The sequence below is a fragment of the Crinia signifera genome, chromosome 2 (genome assembly GCF_055691185.1).
Source record: "Crinia signifera chromosome 2, ASM5569118v1, whole genome shotgun sequence".
NCBI lineage: Eukaryota > Metazoa > Chordata > Amphibia > Anura > Myobatrachidae > Crinia > Crinia signifera.
Genome location: NC_139218.1, coordinates 174625181 through 174645795, shown reverse-complemented (window position 1 = coordinate 174645795; position 20615 = coordinate 174625181). Strand labels below are relative to the sequence as shown.

General features: G+C 42.3%; 1 protein-coding gene across 2 annotated transcripts in view; it reads left to right on the top strand.

Moving 5' to 3' along the window:
- The window catches only part of AATF (apoptosis antagonizing transcription factor), a 172897-nt gene that overhangs the window by 9152 nt on the left and 143130 nt on the right, over positions 1–20615 (top strand). For both annotated transcript variants that reach the window (XM_083173209.1, XM_083173208.1), the window contains exons 2-4: positions 406–600; positions 10206–10442; positions 17758–17895. In XM_083173209.1, the coding sequence (XP_083029335.1) occupies positions 406–600; positions 10206–10442; positions 17758–17895 (570 nt within the window). The remainder of the gene's footprint in view (positions 1–405; positions 601–10205; positions 10443–17757; positions 17896–20615) is intronic.

The following is a 20615-nucleotide window of genomic DNA, read 5'->3' as shown; positions in this document are numbered from 1 at the left end:
CTCGATGAACCAAAACTGCTCATCTCTAGCTATAACTGGTTAACTTGCCACCACTACACTTTGACTATTTCTGAAAATGGAAATTTGGACGGTTGTGTGAATCTACTGTTTCAGTTTCCCAGCTGCAAGATATGATGGTTATTATTAAGCTATCTAATTAAAGTCTTTTTTTTGGGAGAAAAATGTCCTGTTTTCGGGCAATAACACGTAGGATCTAGGATAAGTACTGGGATCCCATGTGTTATAGCTGCTCAGAGGGCTGCTTATCCCTGGCAAATGGAACGCTTTAGAGCCCATTGAATATCCCTGGAGAATCAGTAGCACATTAGCATGTACCTTGTTCCAGGTGTAAATGCTGTTGTTTATATTTAATTCATAACTTTGTTTTTTTTTTCTTTGTTGCAGTCACTGTTGCCAAAGTTATTGACAAATTTGATGAAGTAGGAGATGATAATGAGGATGATGATGCCATAATACTTGGGAGCATCCGAAAAAGCAGAGTGACCTTTCTGTCTGACACAGATAATCGGTATTTGGGAAAGGCGACCTCTCGGAAGGATTTAAAAGCGGAATTAGGGGAGCAGTCTTTCTCAGATGATGGTGAGTTTTCTTTATATAGTGCTATTGCATTATTTCTCAAACTAGCGTTTTCCTATGGCTTCGCTCGACAGAATGTCTATTATTGCTCAGTGGGCTGTCTAGTGTTTTGGTTTTTCTTTTATTGCTCCTTGTTCTTTCTAGGTCACTACTTCCACTTTTACACCAAGATGCTGGACAAAGCTTCAACCCGGGTGTGACCCGGCCCTTGAGCCCTTTTTATACAGCGTACCTGCAAGGTGGCTGGTGGAGGCGGGTCCTGAGCTGGAGCTTGGAGTTTATGTAATCTCCAAGCACCGGGAAATGCACCGCCCAGCACCCAGGAAAGCTTCTGGGCTGCTGCCATGCATCCCCAGTTTCCATCCTTGAGGTGAATGGATGCCGCACAAATGCATACATTCACCTCCTCCCTGGTTCTGCTGCTGTCTGCATAGTACAGCAGACCGCGGCGGAGGCTGTATGCGCCCCCTCTCCAACCTCTGGACTGACCACAGGATGCTGTGGTTGGGGGGGGTGGGCTCCCCCATTGGTGGAAACAGGTCCCAGGTCGGGCGACCTGTGTTACCAGTTTACACTGCCCCTAAACCTGGGTCAATCAGGAAAATTTCCCAGGTTGAATTGCTGGGTAACCCGGGTTGACTTTGACCCCAAAGCAATAACCTGGATTGTTGCAAAGGGGTATAAGCTATAGAATAGTGAAAATGCAATATAAATTCATCCAGTAGTTTTTTATGGAATGAACAGATATGAAAATCTCTCCCCCCCCCCCCCCCTCTCTCTCTTTTTATTAATTTTTTTTATTTTTAATAGTCTTGCTAGTTTAGAAACTATATTTTTCTCCAAAAGATAGATATCCATTGTTTGTTTTTATTCTTGATATTGCATATTCGTCTGCCAAATGGTAAAATTCCTTTCCCCCAAAGCTATTTTACCACAGTTGGCAGTCCAGCACTGATTATATGGATTCCATAACAACCCCTTTTCACTATCATTCATATTGGATACTGAGGTCTTATAACCTTGGGGAATAGAGGGTATCCGACAGGAGACGGGCACATAACGTTTCTTCAACCAGGGTGTGCTGGCTCCTCCCCTCTACTTCCCCTTACTAGCCAGTTTTAGAAAATGTGCCCTCAGGAGAGGATGCACACTCCTGGAGTTTTTCTTCAATTTATTTTATTTTTCGGGTTGCTGTTTGGGCTTAACAGGTTACCTGCGACAAGGGAAGCCGGGGGAAGGGACAGTTGCTGGCCTTTCAAGGAACCAAACTGATCCCTGTTGCAGGTCCACCGACCTGAGAGGGTGCTGTTACCGCAGGCATTGCGCTGCAGCGTGCACACCCCCTGGCTCAGCCTGAAAACACCGGTGGTGAGTAATAACCGGGTCCCCTCAGTGGGGTACGCTGGTTTTATGTGCGGCATAATGGCGCTGGCGGGGTGTGGCCCTGTACAGGGATCGCGTGCAGCTGTTTTTACACTGCAGCCACGCCGGCACACTGGATGCCAGGCATTGACACTGGACCACCAGGGCATATACCACTATGTGGGTAAATCTTTATTGAAAGGTTCACAGGCACCAGTATAAAAGTATAGCCCTGGCGTCATTACAAGGGGCGGGGCTTAGCTCAGAGCGGGACCTGAGCGTGCCTGTACACTGCTTCCTGCTTCTTCTCATGCTGTGGGCGCCATTACAGCAGAGCAGAGATCAATCCTCAGTGCAGTCTTGGGAAGGAGAGATCAGTCAGCAGAGACAGCAAGTATAGCGCTTGATAGCGCTTTAAGTGTGCTATACAGCTGCTTATAGCAGTACACAGTATTCATATATTAGACTGGTCTCAATGTACAGACACCATCTAATCGGTAGCCCAGATTACAGGATGCTGGTGTCCCCCATATACCTCTGAGTTCCCCCCACTGCTAGTTAAGCATTTTACACACTGTTATATCTGTATGTGATCATCTGCACATAGAATCAATTACTGTACATTCACTGCTTGTGTGTTCAGTATGTTATAGGGGGTGTTATTTTCTCCAGCATGGTGAGAAAAATAACTTGTGTGATTTGCAGCAACAAGTTTGCTCCAAGCTCTACATCTGAGGTTGCCTGTGAGCAATGTATGTCTCCGCAGCTCAGTGGTGGTTCTCAGGCTGGTTCCCAGGAACCCTCATGGGCTACTTGAGAATTTATCATCACAGCTGGCAACTAACACTTTGCAGACTAAGCAGGTACAGCAGGATTTAAAAGTGCTCTCGGCAAGGGTGGATATTCTAACACCCATGCCAGGGGTGTCCCGTAAACGGGCACTCGATGCCATTGCACCTGACTCCAATATAGACGATTGCGACGCGGATGATGTTGTAGATTCACAGGCATCACAAATTTGCATACAGGGCACTGAAAATTTGATCCTAGCTATTAGAGAGGTACTAGATTTACCTTAGAGACACCTGCTGAAGGGGATTCCTTATTTGTGTCAAATAGAAGGCAAGATGTTGTCTTCCTTGAACAGTCTGACTTAAAGATGTGTTTTTAAAGCTGCCTGGAAAAATCCAGAGAAACTCTTCTCGTTATCCAAGCATTTCAAGTTTGCCTTTCCTTTTGACCCTACAGGCAGGAATGTGTGGGAGGAACACCCTGTAGTGGATGCTTCGGTGTCCCACCTTTTCAAAAAAGGTTGTACTCCCAGTCCCAGGTACTTCGACCTTAAAAGACGCAGTCAATAGAAAACTAGATGGCACGCTAAAGGCTATGTATACAGCCAGTGGGGCCAGCGCCCGGTGCTTGCCAGTCCAGTTGCTGGATGGCTAAAAAGCTTTCTTTACATGGGCAGGCTAGATACAAGAAGGCCTGCTGGGTGACGTGTATGTACCTACTGTGGCTGAAAAGCTACGTCACATCCAAGACACGGCTAAAATGATGTGTGAAGCACAGAAGGAGTTAGGAGCTATTAATGCCCGTAACTCGGCCATGGCTGTGTCGGCCCGCCGGGCCCTGTGGCTGCGGCAACGGGTCGCTGACGCGGACTCCAAACGCAGTGTAAAAAGCCTCCCCTTCTCCGGGGATAGGCTATTCGGGAGTGAGTTAGGTTACTTAATTTCAAAAGCTACAGTACAGCTGATAAGTCCACCTTCCTCCCGTCAGCTTCCACTCCGGTGAGACGCCCCTTTACAGGGAGTACACAGCAGTCCTTTCGGACCTCCAAATTTAGGCCTAAAGCCAGAGGGGCTCCAACGCCAATAGAGGTGCTTGGGGTATGCCCATAAAGGCAACGGCTTCAGCAACAAGAGACTATAGCACAGGCGCAGCTGCGCCTAAGCCTGCCGCATGACGGGCTCCTCCCGCCTCTGGATATTCTTGTGGTGGGGGCTCGGCTGAAGTATTTCAGCCACGTGTGGGATGCGTCCTCCCTTGGGTCAGGGATATTATTTCACACGGTTACCAGCTGGAGTTCGAAAGACCACCCCCTCAAAGATATTTCAAGTCGGGATTCCCAGCAGCAGCGGAGGATTGCAGTATCCTCAGACATGCAGTACAGAAGTTGGTGCAAGCACAGGTGATTATACCAGTGCCCCCTTCAGAAAGGAACAAGGGTTACTTTTCAAACCTATTTGTGGTTCCAAAACCAGATGGGTCAGTTCGACCCATCTTAAACTTAAAGTCCCTGAACCCCCTATCTGAGGGTTTTCAAATTCCAAATGGAATCCCTGAGGGCGGTTATTGTAGGACTGGAAGAAGGAAAATATCTAGCGTCCATGGACGTGAAGGACACATATCGGTGTGAGCTCCACACCAGGCCTTCCTGAGATTTGCAATTCTGGACAAACAGTTCCAGTTCCAAGCCCTACCGTTTGGACTTTTGACGGCCCCACGAGTCTTCACCAAAGTAATGGCGGAGATGATGTCCCTGTTAAGGACTCGGGATAAACATTATCCCATACTTGGATGACCTGCTACTAAAAGCGGAGTTAGTGTCGAAGTTACTGGGGGTCATAGAGACGACCAGACGTCTTCTGTCAGGTCATGGATGGGTACTGAATATACTATTCACTGATACCATCCCAACGTCTCCAGTTCTTGGGGATGGTTTTGGATACAGTGTCAAGAAGGGTGTTTCTTCCATTGGAGAAAATTGCCGCACTACAACAGCTGCTTCTGGAAGTTCTGTCTCCGGAGAGAGTCTCGGTCTACCTCTGCATCAGGCTGATGGGGACGATGGTGGCCTCATTCGAGGCACTCCAAATCGGGAGATTCCACTCGAGAGTATTCCAGTGGGACCTGTTAAGCAAGTGGTCTGGCTCACGCGTCCGCATGCACAGGTTGATTCCCTTGTCTGTAAAGGCAAGACAGTCACTGCAATGGTGGCTACATATGTCAAATATCCTTGCGGGGAGACGTTTTCGGGATCCAGGACTGGATCCTGCTAACTAAAGATGCCAGCCTGCAAGGCTGGGGGGTGGTAACCCAGGGGATGTGGTTCCAAGGCCGATGGTTACCCCTGGAAGCACAGCTCCACATAAGCAACTTGGAGCTGAGGGCAGTATACTATGCTCTCCTGGAGGCTCACTCCCTCCTGGAACATCAGGCGATACAAGTCCAGTCGGACAATGCAGCGACTGTTGCTTATATAAACCGCCAGGGAGGTACCAAGAGCAGAGCATGTATGCGAGAAGTCTTCAAGATTCTGGCTTGGACAGAGATGCATGCAGTGGTGGACAACTGGTAGGCGGACTTTTTCAGTCGTCACAACCTTCACCCCGGGGAATGGGGATTACATCCTCAGGTGTTTGGAAGCATCATAGATCTGTGGGGGCTCCCACAGATAGATATGATGGCCTCAAGGACCAACCACAAAGTGGAAAGGTATTGCTCAAGGACAAGGGATCCACAAGCAGAGGCGATAGATGCTCTGGCTGCACAGTGGTTGTACGGACTGGTGTACCTCTTCCTGCCCCTTCCCCTTCTGGGGAGTGTTGCAGAGAGTCAGACCCCAAAGGGTGGAGGCTTGAGAATATAGCCTCCATTTTGTAGACCCGACGACACCTTGGGACTTAGATATAGTCCTGACGTATCTTCAGTCATCCTTGTTTGAACCAGTTTTACACCATTGACTTAAAATACCTCACCTGGAAGACTGTGACGCTACTGGCTCTGGCTTCTGCCAAAAGAGTTTCTGAGCTTGGGGCTCTCTCTTGTAAGAGTCCATACCTGATTTTCCATCAGGATAGGGCGGAACTTCGGACAAGACAGCGTTCCACGTGAACCAGTCAATTGTGGTGCCTTCTCGTTCGGGACATCATGATATCCCTGAATCACTTGATGTGGTCAAGATCTTGAAGGTCTATGTCAAGGGTCTGTAAGACAGAGTGTCTTTTTTGTGCTTTATGATGCACACAAGAAAGGCTGCCCGGCATTGAAACAATTGATTGCTAGGTGGATTCGTTCCACCATACAGCAGTCATATGTGGCAGCCCATTTGACTATACTGGCCTCTGTGAGAGCTCATTCCACTAGAGCCGTGGGCGCATCCTGGGCGGCTGCTCGAGGTGTGTCAGCATTGCAGCTATGTAAAGCTGCCACTTGGTCAGGTCAACATACTTTCGTAAAATTGTATAAATTTGACACTATGGCCAAGGATGATATCCAGTTTGGGCAGGCGGTGTTGCAACAGGCTCCGCACGTTCCTGCCCTTTCTGGAAGCTTTGGGACCTCCCCAAGGTTATAAGAGCTCAGTACCCCATATGAATGATAGTGAAAATAGGATTTTAATACCTACCGGTAACTCCTTTTCAATGAGTTCATATGGGGTACTGATCGCCCGCCTCAGTGCAGTGCTCTGATTGCACATGCTGTAATCTTGTTGCAAGACAGTGGCGTTGTACTCTTGTACATTACAGGTCCGTTGACTTATGTTGGAGCATCTGCGTTTTGGTGACTTATTGCTCCCCACAAATCTTAAAAAGATTATACGTTATATGTTAATATAACACAATGACGGGGTTAACTAAGTTTAGCTGAGAGTGTTGTTGTGTTTGTTGTGGTGTGCTGGTGCGAATCTCACCACGTTGCTTATTATGCTAAATCCTACCTCACATATTTTATCCTTCCTTCGGGCACAGTTTCTTAACTGGCTAGTAAGGGGAAGTAGAGGGGAGGAGCCCGCACACCCTGGTTGAAGAAACGTTATGTGCCCGTCTCCTGTCGGATACCCTCTATTCCCCAAGGTTATAAGACCTCAGTACCCCATAAGAACTCTGTGAAAAGGATTTACCGGTAGGTATTAAAATCCTATTTTAAGTGGGTGGAACTTTCAGAAACAGAGACACCATCTCGCTGATCCTGAGATACCATAAATTGCACTTGTTGATTTATCAGATGGTTATGCAATTGCATGTGCAGCAAGTATATTATGTGCAGGTTATTTGCTTGCTGGTGTAATGTAAGATCTTTACAGTGGAGGAGCATACTCTTACATTCTTTGTATGCATGATACTGGGTAACAAATGAGTTATATATTAATTGTGTTCTGCACAGAAGTATGTGGTTGGTACTGTATTGCCATTATTAAATGGCAAGCTTATGCATAGTTTTTTATTAAGCTTGATGTACATAGTTACATAGTAGGTGAGGCTGAATAAAGACTTGCGTCCATCTAGTTTAACCTATGTTTATAATAGTTTATCCCTTGTTGTATAGTATGTTCTGATATTTTAAAGACAGATTGTTACTTATTCATACCCGTGGATGTTTTTAACCAATAAATGTTTATCCAACCTTATTTTACACCTATTTATAGTGTCTGCCGACACCACTTCTCCAGGAAGAGAGTTCCAAAGTTTAACTGTTCTGACTGTAAAGAAATTTTTTCTTCTAGATGAACAAAATATATATTTTTTTCTAATCTAAACTCGTGCCCTCTCGTCCTAGATTCCTGTCTAGCAGAAAAAAGGGTGTTTGACAGTTCCTTATATTGGCCCCTAATATATTTATACATATTGAACATGTCCCCCCCCTTAAACGTCTCTTCTACAGTGTAAATAGTCCCAGCTTGCTTAATCTCTCCTCGTAGCTTAAATTCTCCATTCCCCTAATAAACTTTGTTGTTGTTCTTCTTTGGATTTTTTCTAATTCTATGATGTCCTTTTTATAGTGTGGGACCCAGAATTGTACTCCGTATTTGAGGTGCGGTCTAAACAATGATTTGTACAGAGGCATAATTACTTTTGAATCCCTAGTTTCTATGCCCCTTTTAATACATGCTATATTACATTGAGCACTACACTCTAGTTTGTTGTCTATTTGGACTCCTAGATCCTTTTCAAGTACTGAATTACCCAATTCCTCCCCATTTAGGTTATAACTTGCACACTGGTACATGACCTTGCATTTGTCCACATTGAACCTCATCTTCCACTTTTTTGCCCACTCATCTAGATTGTCAAGATCATGTTGAAGCATGGTGACATCATCTGATGATTTAATAACTCTGCTTAGTTTTGTTGTAAAAGATTGATACATTGCTGAGTAACCCCATCCCAATATTGTTAATAAAAATGTTAAATAAAATGGGCCCTAAAACCGAACCCTGTGGCACTCCACTTAGTACTGGTATCATATTTCCAACGGCACTGTTCACGACCACTCTTTGTTCTCTCTTACACAGCCAATTTCCTACCCATCTACAGATATTTGCCCCTAATCCCAGGTCCTCCATTTTATTTATCAACCTCTTGTTTGGTACGGTGTCAAAGGCATTAGCAAAATCTAGGAAAATCACATCTACAGTGTTTCCATTATCTAGGTTTTTGCTAACCACTTCATAGAAACCAAGTAGATTAGTTTGGCATTAACAATTTTTCACGAACCCATGCTGGTTATTACAGAGTAAACTATGAAGGTCTAAATATTCTTGGATACCATCCTATTAAAAATCCTTCAAATAGTTTACCCATTATTGATGTTAAACTAACAGGTCTGTAATTAGCGGGATCCTCCTTTTTTCCTTTTTTGAATAATGGCACTACCTCTGCTATTCTCCAGTGTTTTGGTACCTTTCCTGATGATGGTGAATTATCAAAGCTATAATGTAGAGGGGAAGCTAATTCCTCCATTAATTCCATTAGTACCCTAGGATGAAGCCCAGGTGATTTATTTGTTTTGATTTTGCTGAGCCTCAATATTATTTCCTTGGTAGAGAAATCAATATTGAGGTCCGGCTTGTTCATCCCATTTGTGGTATGTGTGCGTTCCACAGTCTGCTCTCCCTTAGTAAACACTGATGAGAACTCATTCAACAGTTCTGCTTTTCCCTTATCCTTCGTAAAACTTTTTCCAGTGATATCGGTTAGTGGGCCTATGTTGTCCTTAATTATACGTTTACTATTTATGCATTAGAAAAACTTCTTGGTTGGTTTTGCTTTCAGTGGCTATGTGCGCTTCATAATGCCTTTTAGCTACTCTGAATTCCCCTTTGCTTGTTTGATTCTTTGTAGTTGGTGAACGCCTCCTCATTTTGTTGTTTTTATAGAATTTAAATGCTCTTGTTTTATTGTTGATTGCTTTTTGTCCAACCATGGTGACTTTTTTTTTTTTTTATTTAATTTACCCTTCTTTACTTTAGGAATGTATTTAATAGTTAATGATTCGAGTACATTTTTTAGAGTATCCCACATTTCCTCAGCATTTTTCCCCTCAAAAACAGTTTCCCACACAATTCTTTTTAGGGCTTCTCTGAATAATTCGACGTTAGCTTTTCTGAAGTTTTATTATTTTTGTCGATCCTTTATGATGTAATTTACTGAAGTTGATTTCCAGTGAAACCATATTGTGGTCACTGTTCCCTAGATGTTCAATTAATTTTGTGTTTGAAACTAGATCTGTTATTTGTTAATACCAAATCCAATAATGCCTTATTACGAGTTGGAGCTTCTACTGTTAGTGTGATAAACTGGTCTTTAAGTAAGCTTTTTTTTCCAATCAATATCAGGTAAATTAAAATCCCCATAATTTAATACCTGACCCTGATGTGGTGATTGTTTGATTTGGTTTAAAAGAGACTCGTCACTTTCGTTTATGTTCGAATGTCTATAGCATACCCCTATTAAAATTTTATTATTAGGTTTTATGTTGTTGTCGGTTATCTCTGCCCACACGGCCTCCTTTTTTTCTTGTGTTTATTAACTTTAAAAAAGTTGTACGTATCTTTTAGCTGATCTAAATATGAAGAGCGATATTTTGATCCAACTACTTTAAAAAAGGATAGTTCTCTATTTATTTCGGCTTAAGGGTGCCTTGAAGAAATCATGGAGACCCAAGGGGTGCCTTGAACTGAGAAATTTTGGGAACCACTGTTGTAAGCAATTGCCCACTTGCACTACAATAGCCAAATAAAGATGCTATGGGGGGGTTATACTCTGTGGATTTAGTTCTTATTTAGATACTGGTGAAAATAATTTGATATGCAGGACGGAGCGTGAGAAATGGTGTGTACCTATAGACGTCTGCAATACAGGACAAATGCACTTACGGAATTGGGTCAACGTTGTCTAGGTGATCACAATTAGTCGAGACATTAAAAAGGAGTTTTTTATTTTTTTATTTTTTTTTCCTAGATGAAGAAGCCTCACATGGTGATTCATATGATAGTGATGAAGAATTGGGTGGTAGTAGTAAGGAAGGAGGCTCTGATGATGATGACACTAACCTCGACACACTGGAGGAAAATGATGAAGATCAAGGCCAACATGACATAGAAAGATTAGAGCTGCAAGATCATGGCGTACAGACTTTCTCTAAAGAAAAGGTGTCAACAGATGTTGCTAAGGGTCAAAGCATTAAGAACCAGATAGGTGAGTTACTAATTTTATTGATGCAGAATCCACAAATTGTTGTAAAGAGCTTCTGTGGTGATGATATGCAATGTTGGTGCATTTACTTAGATTGCCCATGGTGTGAAATGGTGTAGCCTATAACATGCTAAATAGTATTATAATGTTAATTGTGACACAGTGGTACATTCACTATTTTAAAAATGAAGAGTTGATGATGCTCATAGTAACCAATCAGATTTCGTCAATCATTTCTCTGTTGCATCCTAGAAATTGATAGACCGAATTTGATTGGCTGTTATGGGCGACATCAGCTCTTTTCATTTTTAGAACCTTTAGTAAATTTACCCAGATCATCATCGCTGTCCCCCGCTGGTATTACCAGCTGAGTGGATGGCTTTCCATAGAGCTCTGCTGTGAAAGCCACCTACTGCCGGTGACTGCCGGCCATTTGAGTATTCCTCCAATGGTGAAATAACGTTTAATCAAATGTTTAAAAACACAATAAAATTCATGGGTGCAAACAATGGACTCTCTCACCGAGGTTAAATGTCCACAAAGAAAGTAGACCAAGACAGCGTAAGATGGAAAAAAAACCTCAGGCGTCCCTGGATACTGTCGCTGTTGTTCCAGGGAAACCTGAGTTTTTTTTTTTTTTTCATCTTACGCTGTCTTGGTCTGCTTTCTTTGTGGTCATTTAACCTCGGTAAGAGTCCATTGTTTGCACCCATGAATTTTATTGTGTTTTTTTTTTTTAATATTTGATTAAACGTTATTTCACCATTGGGGAATACTTTCTTTCTTTCTTTCTTTCTTTCTTTCTTTCTTTCTTTCTTTCTTTCTTTCTTTCTTTCTTTCTTTCTTTCTTTCTTTCTTTCTTTCTTTCTTTCCTTCCATGTTGAATAACTTCTGGGAAAAGGAAAATTGACATTGGAGCTGCATCTCTCCTTCCATTGTTTAAGCGTGTGTTGTCTACTTAACTAGAGTGGACAAATTTAAAGGGTACGGTTCTCGTATTTCACCATTCTAAGTAATAGATATGGTCTAGTAGAAGGTCTACATAATAGTGTCCACTATTTTATAGATGTGGTATTGAACATAGAAATAATTCTACATTGAGGAGCGCTTGAAAACTGTCCGTATTCTTTTTGTTTTCTTGGTGTTGTGTGTTAGGTGACATATTAACTGAAGGGTGCCGGACGTGATCCCAACTGTCAAAACGCTGACAAACGGGTGCCCGCTATTTTCCCTCGTGGGGGTCCACGACTCCCATAGAGATAGAATAGGTGGCGAGCGTAGCGAGCCACCGTGCCCGCAGCGTGGCGAGCGCAGCGAGCCCGCAAGGGGCTTTGTTGCACTCCCCATGCTGTCTAAGTCCGGGCAGCCAGGATCCCGACTGTAGGAACCCTATACCACACCCTGACTGACTAGTAGAAGCTGCCCTCAGCGCATTAGTCTATCCCTACCTGTATTTGTACAAAAATGGCCATTGTTTATGCACCATTAGACACTGTATGATGCCTCTTGTTTTAAATAACTGGGACCTCAAGATAATTTGGCTGTGCACAGGATTAGAAGTTGACTGTTGCATTTTTACAATGGACTTGTTTATATCCTAGATTTAAGATTGCATGCATCTCATTCTTAAATTCATGCAACTTAAATACAAATCTGGAAAATTATGCATATTTGCTTGTACATTTCATGAATTCCTTAACTTAAACTATATAAATTAGCAGTCTCTCTTAAGGTGGCCGTGCACTACTGAGATTTCTCACAGTAATGTATGGCCATCCAATCCCCTTTAGAGTTGCCTGGGACCTTCTTGGGGGGGCAGGAACGAATGCGATACATCGCATGAGGTCCTTCTGTATGTGACTTATCGCATGCGATCCTGCTGCCGAGTGGAGACCAGAGTCCTAGTTCGGACGTGCAGCAGGTCTGACCTCCGTTCTGCTTCATGCTGGACCATGCATTGGATCTGATGTTAAACACTCAGTCAGAAATGGGTAAAAAGTGGCCAAATCGGCCTAGTGTACAGGTGTCTCTACACACAAGCAGGGGGTGACAGAGAAGCAGTAGGTGACAGGTAAAGGGTAATAGGAAGAGGGTTACAGGGAAAGGCAGAGTATGAATGAGAGTCTGGGAGAGGGAAAGGGTGATGGGAGAGTTAGAAGGTTGAGGGAGACTGGGAGAAGTAAGGAATGACGGGTGGACAGGGTGAATAGTGGGTAAATGGTAGAGGCAGGGTGTGACTAAGAGACAAGGGGTAACTGAGTTTTTTGGTATGAGTGAGTTAAGGAAGTAACTCAGGATTAAAATGTTCCCTAGGACATGAAGGCAAAGAAACATTGGAAGTGACAGGCAGAAAAAAATCTTGGGGAGGTTAACAGGATAGGCAGAGGGAGGGAAAGAAAAGAGAATGGGGGCAGAGGGGAAAGAGGAGCAAGAGAGGTTGGTGTCGCATGCATAAAGAGCATTGCAAAATAAGTGATTCTATTGCAGCAAAGAAATTGATAATGGCTTTACACCACTTTTGCCAAAAACACCCTACACCAGCTAGGTGCTATTTGCATAATTTCCATAGAATTATATTTCAGATGAAATCCGCATGAGTAGCTATAAAAACAGAAGCGGACAGAGTGACAAAAGCCATTGAAATGGATGCCAAGAGGGTGTTTTACAGAGTTGAATGTGGCAGACCATTCAAGGAGGATGAGTGGAGCAGCGGCTCTTGGATTTAGTGGTAAAAAGGTCAGTTCTGATCATGGTAAACGGGGCCAAAACTTTCGTGGTAGAGGGGTGCCACTGTTTATGACCAGGGATTGGCGACCATACAATTGGTACTTCATGGCATCTGTGTTTGGTATACAAGGTAAATATTTACGTGACAGCACTCTGCAGCATAGAAAACTGCCACCTGCTGCATTCCCATCATGCTCCAAGTGCCCGGCTTCTCTCTGGTCCTCAACGTCCAAAGGCAATAGCTGACAGAAATGAACAGAGAATACCTTGACAGGGCTAGTGAGGAGACAGCCATGGAGTGCACTAAATGCAGCAATACTAAGTCTGCCTCCTCTCTAATATGTAGAAGTTATTCCTCTAAACAGGAACAGGCTAAGTGCTTGCTTTTATACACCTGTGGTAACTGTGAATGTTGCTAAATTTAGATACAACTACAAAGTACATTAATATAGCATTTTGCCTCCAATTTTAAAAGCCAGTGGTGTCCTTTTCATAGTCCGTATTAACCAGGTAAATTACCATTTTATGGGGCACATTAGGTAAATCCTGACGCAAATTGAATCTGCTCCTGAGACTCAAAAGTGTTCAATAGGTTATGTGAGAATGAATATGTCCACCACCGTTTTAAATTTAATTTTTCAAGTTATTTCTGGCAATTTAATCCATTATTTATATTTGTACTTTCTTTTCTCATAAATATGGGCTTGAGCATACTTGTGTTTCATATTCTAATAGCCCCTTATGTTTTGAAAGTTGTCTTTGTTCAGAATTGTTTTCATACTGCCATATCATACTTAATATGGCAGTACACCTAAACAGTAGATTGTCATGCACAGGATTTCTACTTGTCCATGACTTTTATGGGCTGGCTGACATTCAAGAACATGTTTTTTTTTCTGTCAGTTATGTTGCATCCTTGCTTTTTGAGCATGGCAAAGTATCCCCTGGCTTTTTTTTCTGAAACAAATGTAACAGATTTATATTTTCACTTTTAAGGCACAAGCTTCTGCTGTATGCCATGAAAGTTTAATTGCCTAAGCTATCTTAAATGCTGCTACATAATATTGTGCAAGTTGGTAAAGATCATGATAATAGATAAAATTGTGAGTTACTCAAAATGTAATCCTTTTTATTAGTTCGTTTGAAGGTGTCTTTGGGAGGTAATTGTTTTAAAGAATTAAATCATTAATTTTCTGCAGCCAACACATCCCGGCAGGTTTGACAAGTAATCCTGCTGGCTCACCATACATAATGCACCGCCCCATGGTTCAGACACACTCTCTTTAATTATGCGAGTTCTAATTTTGGCTACTGCCCAGATGTGCCTGTCTTTTGAAGCTGTAGGAGACCGAATGAACCTACCAGCACCACCATCGTCCTTCTTATTTTATTTCATTTTTTTGTTTTTTGTTTTTGCTTCAAGAATGTGAAATCTAACAGAAACCTTATTGATACAGTATAATCTTAACATTATGCACTGTTGTAAAGCAAATCGTGTTACATATTAATGACGGGGTGTTGAAGCTTTATAAACTGAAAGGTATATGGAGTGAAATGTTTACTTTTTAACACTTTGTCTCCTTTTTAGTATTTTTGACCCTTACTTTATCCATCTGCCTTCCACTTGCATGCAGCATTGTAATTCAACCTCACAGAATTAATCTGGCTTCAACTAATCCTTCATAATGTTTTTCTTAATTTTACAGCACTTTGCCGTCATCCCCAAATTTACGTGTAGTTATTCTTCCTTAATCGAAGCTAAATGATTAACACTTAACTCCCTTATGTTAAACTAAAAATATATTCAATGGGTGTCTAAATAAACAATTTTCCCTATATCTACTTGTTAGTTCCCTCATTTGGTTGAAATTGACCATATTATTGGGACAGCTGATTACTGTTACTATAGGCTTATATTATACTACAAAATTCCAGATATCAGTTGCTGGGGTGCCCACGGCTCAGACTCCACTATTCCAAGCCATATACATCCGATAAAGCAAGGAGAGCACTCACCAGACTTGTTGAGAGTCCATAAAATTCTAAACTTTAACCCCTTCCCGACGAGGCCTTTTTTGTTAATTTTTTTTTTTTTTCCTCCTTGCGTTCAAATAAGCGTAACTTTTTTAATTTTCCGGCTATATAGACACATGAGGGCTTTTTTTTTGCGGGACAAGTTGTACTTTTTAATGGTACCATTTACTGTACCGTATAATATTCTGGGGAATCAGGAAATAATTCAATGTGGGGTAAAAAAGAAAAAAAACGCAATTCCACAATTTTGCGCTGGTTACGTTTTTTTTTGAGTTCATAGTTCGTTTAAAATGATGGGTTATCTTTATTCTATGGGTCGTTACGATTCCGGTGATACCAAACTTATATAGTTTTCGTTACGTTTTTCCACTAAAAAAAAAAATAGAAAATTTTACGGTTTTTCTAATTTGCGTCGCCATGTTCTGCGGCTTATAACTTTTTTATTTTTCCACCTACGGACCTGGGTGAGGGCTCATTTTTTGCGGGCTGAAGTGTACTTTTTAATTAATACCATTATGGGATATGGGCGACTTTCTGATCTCTTTTAGTTATTTTTTTTTGGGTAGGCGATGCGACCAAAAAACGTAGTTTTGGCGTTGGGAATTATTTTCCGTTTACGCCTTTAACCGTGCGGGATAACTAATGTTATATTTTAATAGATCGGACTTTTAGGAACGCGGCGATACCAAATATGTTTATTTTTTTTATTTTTTATTTATTTTTATTTGTGAAATGGGGAAAGGGGGGTGATTTGAACTTTTAATATTTTTTTTTTTTTTTTTTTTTAAACTTATTTTTTTTTTTTTTTTTTACTTTTACTACAAGGCCCCCTAGTGTACTTGACCACTAGGGGGCGCGATCGCCTGTACTAGGTTCAGCCATAGAGCTCTATGGCTGAACATAGTGATTTTCAGCACTTCCTATTACATCCTGCCTCAGGCAGGATGTAATAGGAATGCTGACACGGCCAGCACAGGGGTCTACATTAGACCCCTGGCTGCCATGGCAACCGATTGGCACCCTCCGATCTCGCCGCGGGGGGCGCCGGAGGGGGGCGCCCCCCCTCCGATCAGCTATTTAAGCACTGCGGGCGCTTTGCCCGCGGTGCTTAAAGGGTTAAACGGCCACGATCGGCGAACTCGCCGCTCGTGGCCGTGAGAGCAGGTACCTGGCTGTAATATACCCAGCTTTACTTCATTTTCTGCTTACTAAAATAAAATAAAAACCTCTGTAGTAAGTGATTCGGTACTTGTTTCCTAGCACGGCCACAATCGCGGGCATCGTGTGCCTTAACTTTAAGGCACACGATGCCCGTGATTTCCTTTGAAAAAAGCAGTACTCGGGTACATCGCGTCGGACGCGATGCCCACCATTTCCCCATAGGCTTCAATGTTAAAATATTTTAACATTGAAACCTATGCGCGCCCGACGCGATGCCCCCGATTTCTCCACAGGCTTCAATGTTAAAATATTTAACATTGAAGCCTATGCGATGGACCCGATTGGTCCATAGGCTTCAATGTTAAATTATTTTAACATTGAAACTGAGTCCTTTTAACATAGGAAAAAATGGGAAAAGGCAGAATAAGGGCCATTTCTCATTGGGTATGGCCCCGTCATGTGTGTAAAAAATAATGGCCCCCCATTGTGGCCGCCACCCCCACGATTGACGCGAACCCGAAGTGTGGCGAGCGCAGCGAGACCGCGAGGGGCGGCGGTGCGCGTCCTCCGACCTTTTCATTCCCCTACTATCCACGCTGCGCTCGCCACTCTTCGGGCTCGGTGGCTCGCTGCGCTCGGCACACTAATCTATTCTCAACTCCACGCCGACGTGGATAGTAGGGGAATGAAAAGGTCGGAGGACGCGCACTGCCGCCCCTCACGGGCTCGCTGCGCTCGCCACGCTTCGGGTTTGCGTCAATCGTGGGGATGGGGGGCAATTATTTTTTACACACATGACGGGGCCATACCCAATGAGAAATGGCCCATATTGGCCCTTTTACCATTTTTTACTATGTTACATGGACTCAGTTTCAATGTTAAAATAATTTAACATTGAAGCCTATGGACACGATGGACCCGATTTCTCCATAGGCTTCAATGTTAAATTATTTGAACATTGAAGCCTATGGAGAAATCGGGTACATCGCGTCGGGTCGCGTCGTGTGCGTTTTGGTATGCACCCGACGAGACCGACATGATTTTTTCCGACACGACCACCACGATAGAAATCGTGGTGGCCGTGCTAGGAAACAAGTACCAGTGATTCTATTTATTTGTTCTTGCCACATTCTTGTGAGGAATTCAATCACTTCCACAATTTAGTTTTTCTTTTTGCTCTTTCTGAATGTCGCCTTTTTAGCCAACATAAGTTGGTGGCTTTTATTAGTATGCTAAATAATGTTACAATGGAGAAGTTTTTAAGTCTATTACTACAGTCATTGCAACAAAGTTATATGCCAACTAAATTTATTGTCCTGTCACTAAGTATCGTTTGTTAAATGTGTGACCTTTTTTTAATTTTTGGTGACTAAATGTTTTTCTGCATTCTTTTCAGCCATATGGGATCAGCTTCTAGAGGGACGAATAAAACTTCAAAAGGCACTTCTTTTATCTAATCAACTTCCACAGCTTGACACTTTTGCATTGTTCAAGAAAGAAGGTGGCGAGGAGTTTATAATTCCCCTAATGAACAGTAAGTTTATTTACATAATGTACCACAAGTTTGTCAACTGGTTATCCTTTTAAAGAATCATTTTGACCTGCTAAATTCCCTACCAACTGTTTAATAGAAACATGTATGCTGGCTTTTTGTTAGGGGGTTTTAGTATTTTTTAATGTTTATTTTTTGCAGAAAATTAGACACAAATATAATTTGCTGTTGCTGAATTTCCAGTATTCAGCAAAATAATAAAAAAAATCTCTTGTACATCTGTGATCTAAGCTTGTTTTTTATATTTCCATACCTCTTCCTTTTATGCTTATGAGGAGACTTATTCAATTAATGCTGGTTTTTGTTGGCTAGTTGGTGCATAACACCTGCAGATTCGACCAATAGTGGTCAAAGACAAGTGGATCAGAAGCGATTCCGCCAATCCACATGGTTTTTGACTCTGCTGCATTTTTAAACCAGTTAAAAAATCTGCATGAGCATTAAATAGGGCAAATCCAATTCGTCATAAGAAAACAACCAAAAATTGTAGATTTTTAATTGAATACCCCACATAGCTTGTGATGAAATAGTATAAGTGTTAAGAATATGTACCTTTATAGAATTGCCAGGGGTATAATCTGTGACCCTTTCTGCTGACATTTTTATTTTCTAATATGCTGTTATAAAATCACTTGAAAACGATAGAAGATTAAATCATATGTCATAACAAAGCTTGTTTATATTTAACCCCCCTACCCCAAGACTTGTAGTTTATATAGTAATATATGTATCCTAAAATCGTCAGGCACTACTAACTTTTTCACCCGATCAGGGTGACCAAGTAAATGACTTTGGCAGATTGATCATAAAATTTACCCAGCAGCCTGTCTCTAGAGTTAATTTCTCACAATTTATTTTGTTTCTATAGATGCAAGCTCCACATTATTGGGGAAATGTACTAGGTGTCAGGGTCAGGCAGAGTGCGCAGCGTGGATCTTGGCACTTATCCATCCAGACACTCTAGCTCCTTTTGCCAGTGGTCACAGCTGGAGTGTTGGCGCTGCCTGCCTCTTTGGACCTCTCTCCAGGCGGGTGCCGCGGCGGGTCCTGGCGTCTAGCGCTGCCATCTTTTCTGAGTCGCATGACTCCTCTTTGTCAATTAGGCTTTCTCTCATTATAAAACCCATTTTCCTCTGCTTGAGCCAATCCACAGATGAGGGTGGGTATTTAGGCAACTCTCCATGAAGGTGGTGCAACTTTTTTCACAGTCCCACTGTGCCGTTTCTTCCCAGCTCCTCACTGTGGATCTGCAGTCCCTCGGTTAGCAGTTTCTTGTGGGTTCTCTGTCTAGTATCCGGTCCAGTCATCTGGGGATTCCTCTGGTCTAGACTTTCCCTGCCGGTATCCGGTCTGCTATCTAGGATCTCCAGCTCGCGCTCTGCCCAGCGGCATGCGCAATATTTACCGGTCTATGTTCCAGTCTGTCATTGGTCAGAGTAGCATCTGGCCTACCATCTCTGAACTAGCCTGTTCTAGCTCCATAGTAACAATGAATTATCTGGTGACCCAGATGGAGGGCCGCGACCTGCTTGCTGGTGAAGACCGCTGGCGAGTTCAGACTCCACGCCTCCATTCCGAGTCTTCGCCAACTACCTGTTATCTGTCGTTCATTCCTAGTACATTGGGAAGCAACACCTTAGACCCGCTAGTTTTCAGCCACCTAAGTTAGCCTCTGCACCAGGCCTAGGTCCAGTTCATACTCCACAAAGTCACACTAAGCTTTGGAGAGTGATTAAGTGGAGCGAAGTAAAGTGCCAGCCAATCGGCCCGTGCCATTTTTCAGACCTTGCCTGCAACATTGTAGTTAAAAGCTCATTGATTGTTACTTTATTTTTCTCCATTTATTTGCTCTCCAAGGCTTAGCATATCTGCACAAGGGTATGAAAATAAACTATATAAACAAACAAAGAAAACCCTTAAACATCTATTCTGCTCCCCCCCCCCCTCCCAGTTCTTCAGAAGCTGCAGATTGAATCTGTAGCTATTTTTTTTAATTTATTTTTTAAAGTGATCTCTTAAAATAATATTCAACAGGATTTATTGGTTTAACTTTATTTTGCGCATGCAATGGGGATGCCAAGAGAAATGGGATTTCTCCAGGTGTGAATTGGTATCGGTAGAATGTGATGATGCCAATACTAAGGTAACCGAAAAATACGAGATGCAAAAGATACAAACATCTGGAATGGCTAGTTCACCCAGACGCTGCTGGTGCCAACATTTGGCCATAGAAATAATTATTTTCAAGAACAACTGACTAACCCAACATTGAAAGGAATGGAAACCTCCATTGATCCAAAAGTGTAATGATTAGTTTTGTATCAAAAGTTTCAAATTCCCCATCCCCAAAAGTTTAAATCTTATACCTGGAGGTTAGTCAGGATACACATTGAGAATACCTACATTAGTAAAGGGAAGTATCTGATCTATCAGAATTTATTAAAACGTCATCTGCAAAGAATACTGATTTTGTCTCCATTGAGCTCACCTTGATGCCATGAAATGCTGGAACATAACGCTGTAGCAAGGGATTTGATAGCTATTATGTTTTAGAGCGAATAAGGTGAAACCCTGACTGGTACCCCTACAATCTAGAAAGGATAAGTCATTTAACAATTGCAAATAATTTGGGTTTGTAGATCTACAGAACAAAAACAAAAAAATACAAAAGTAAAAAGGTGCTTCATACAAATGGTCCCATG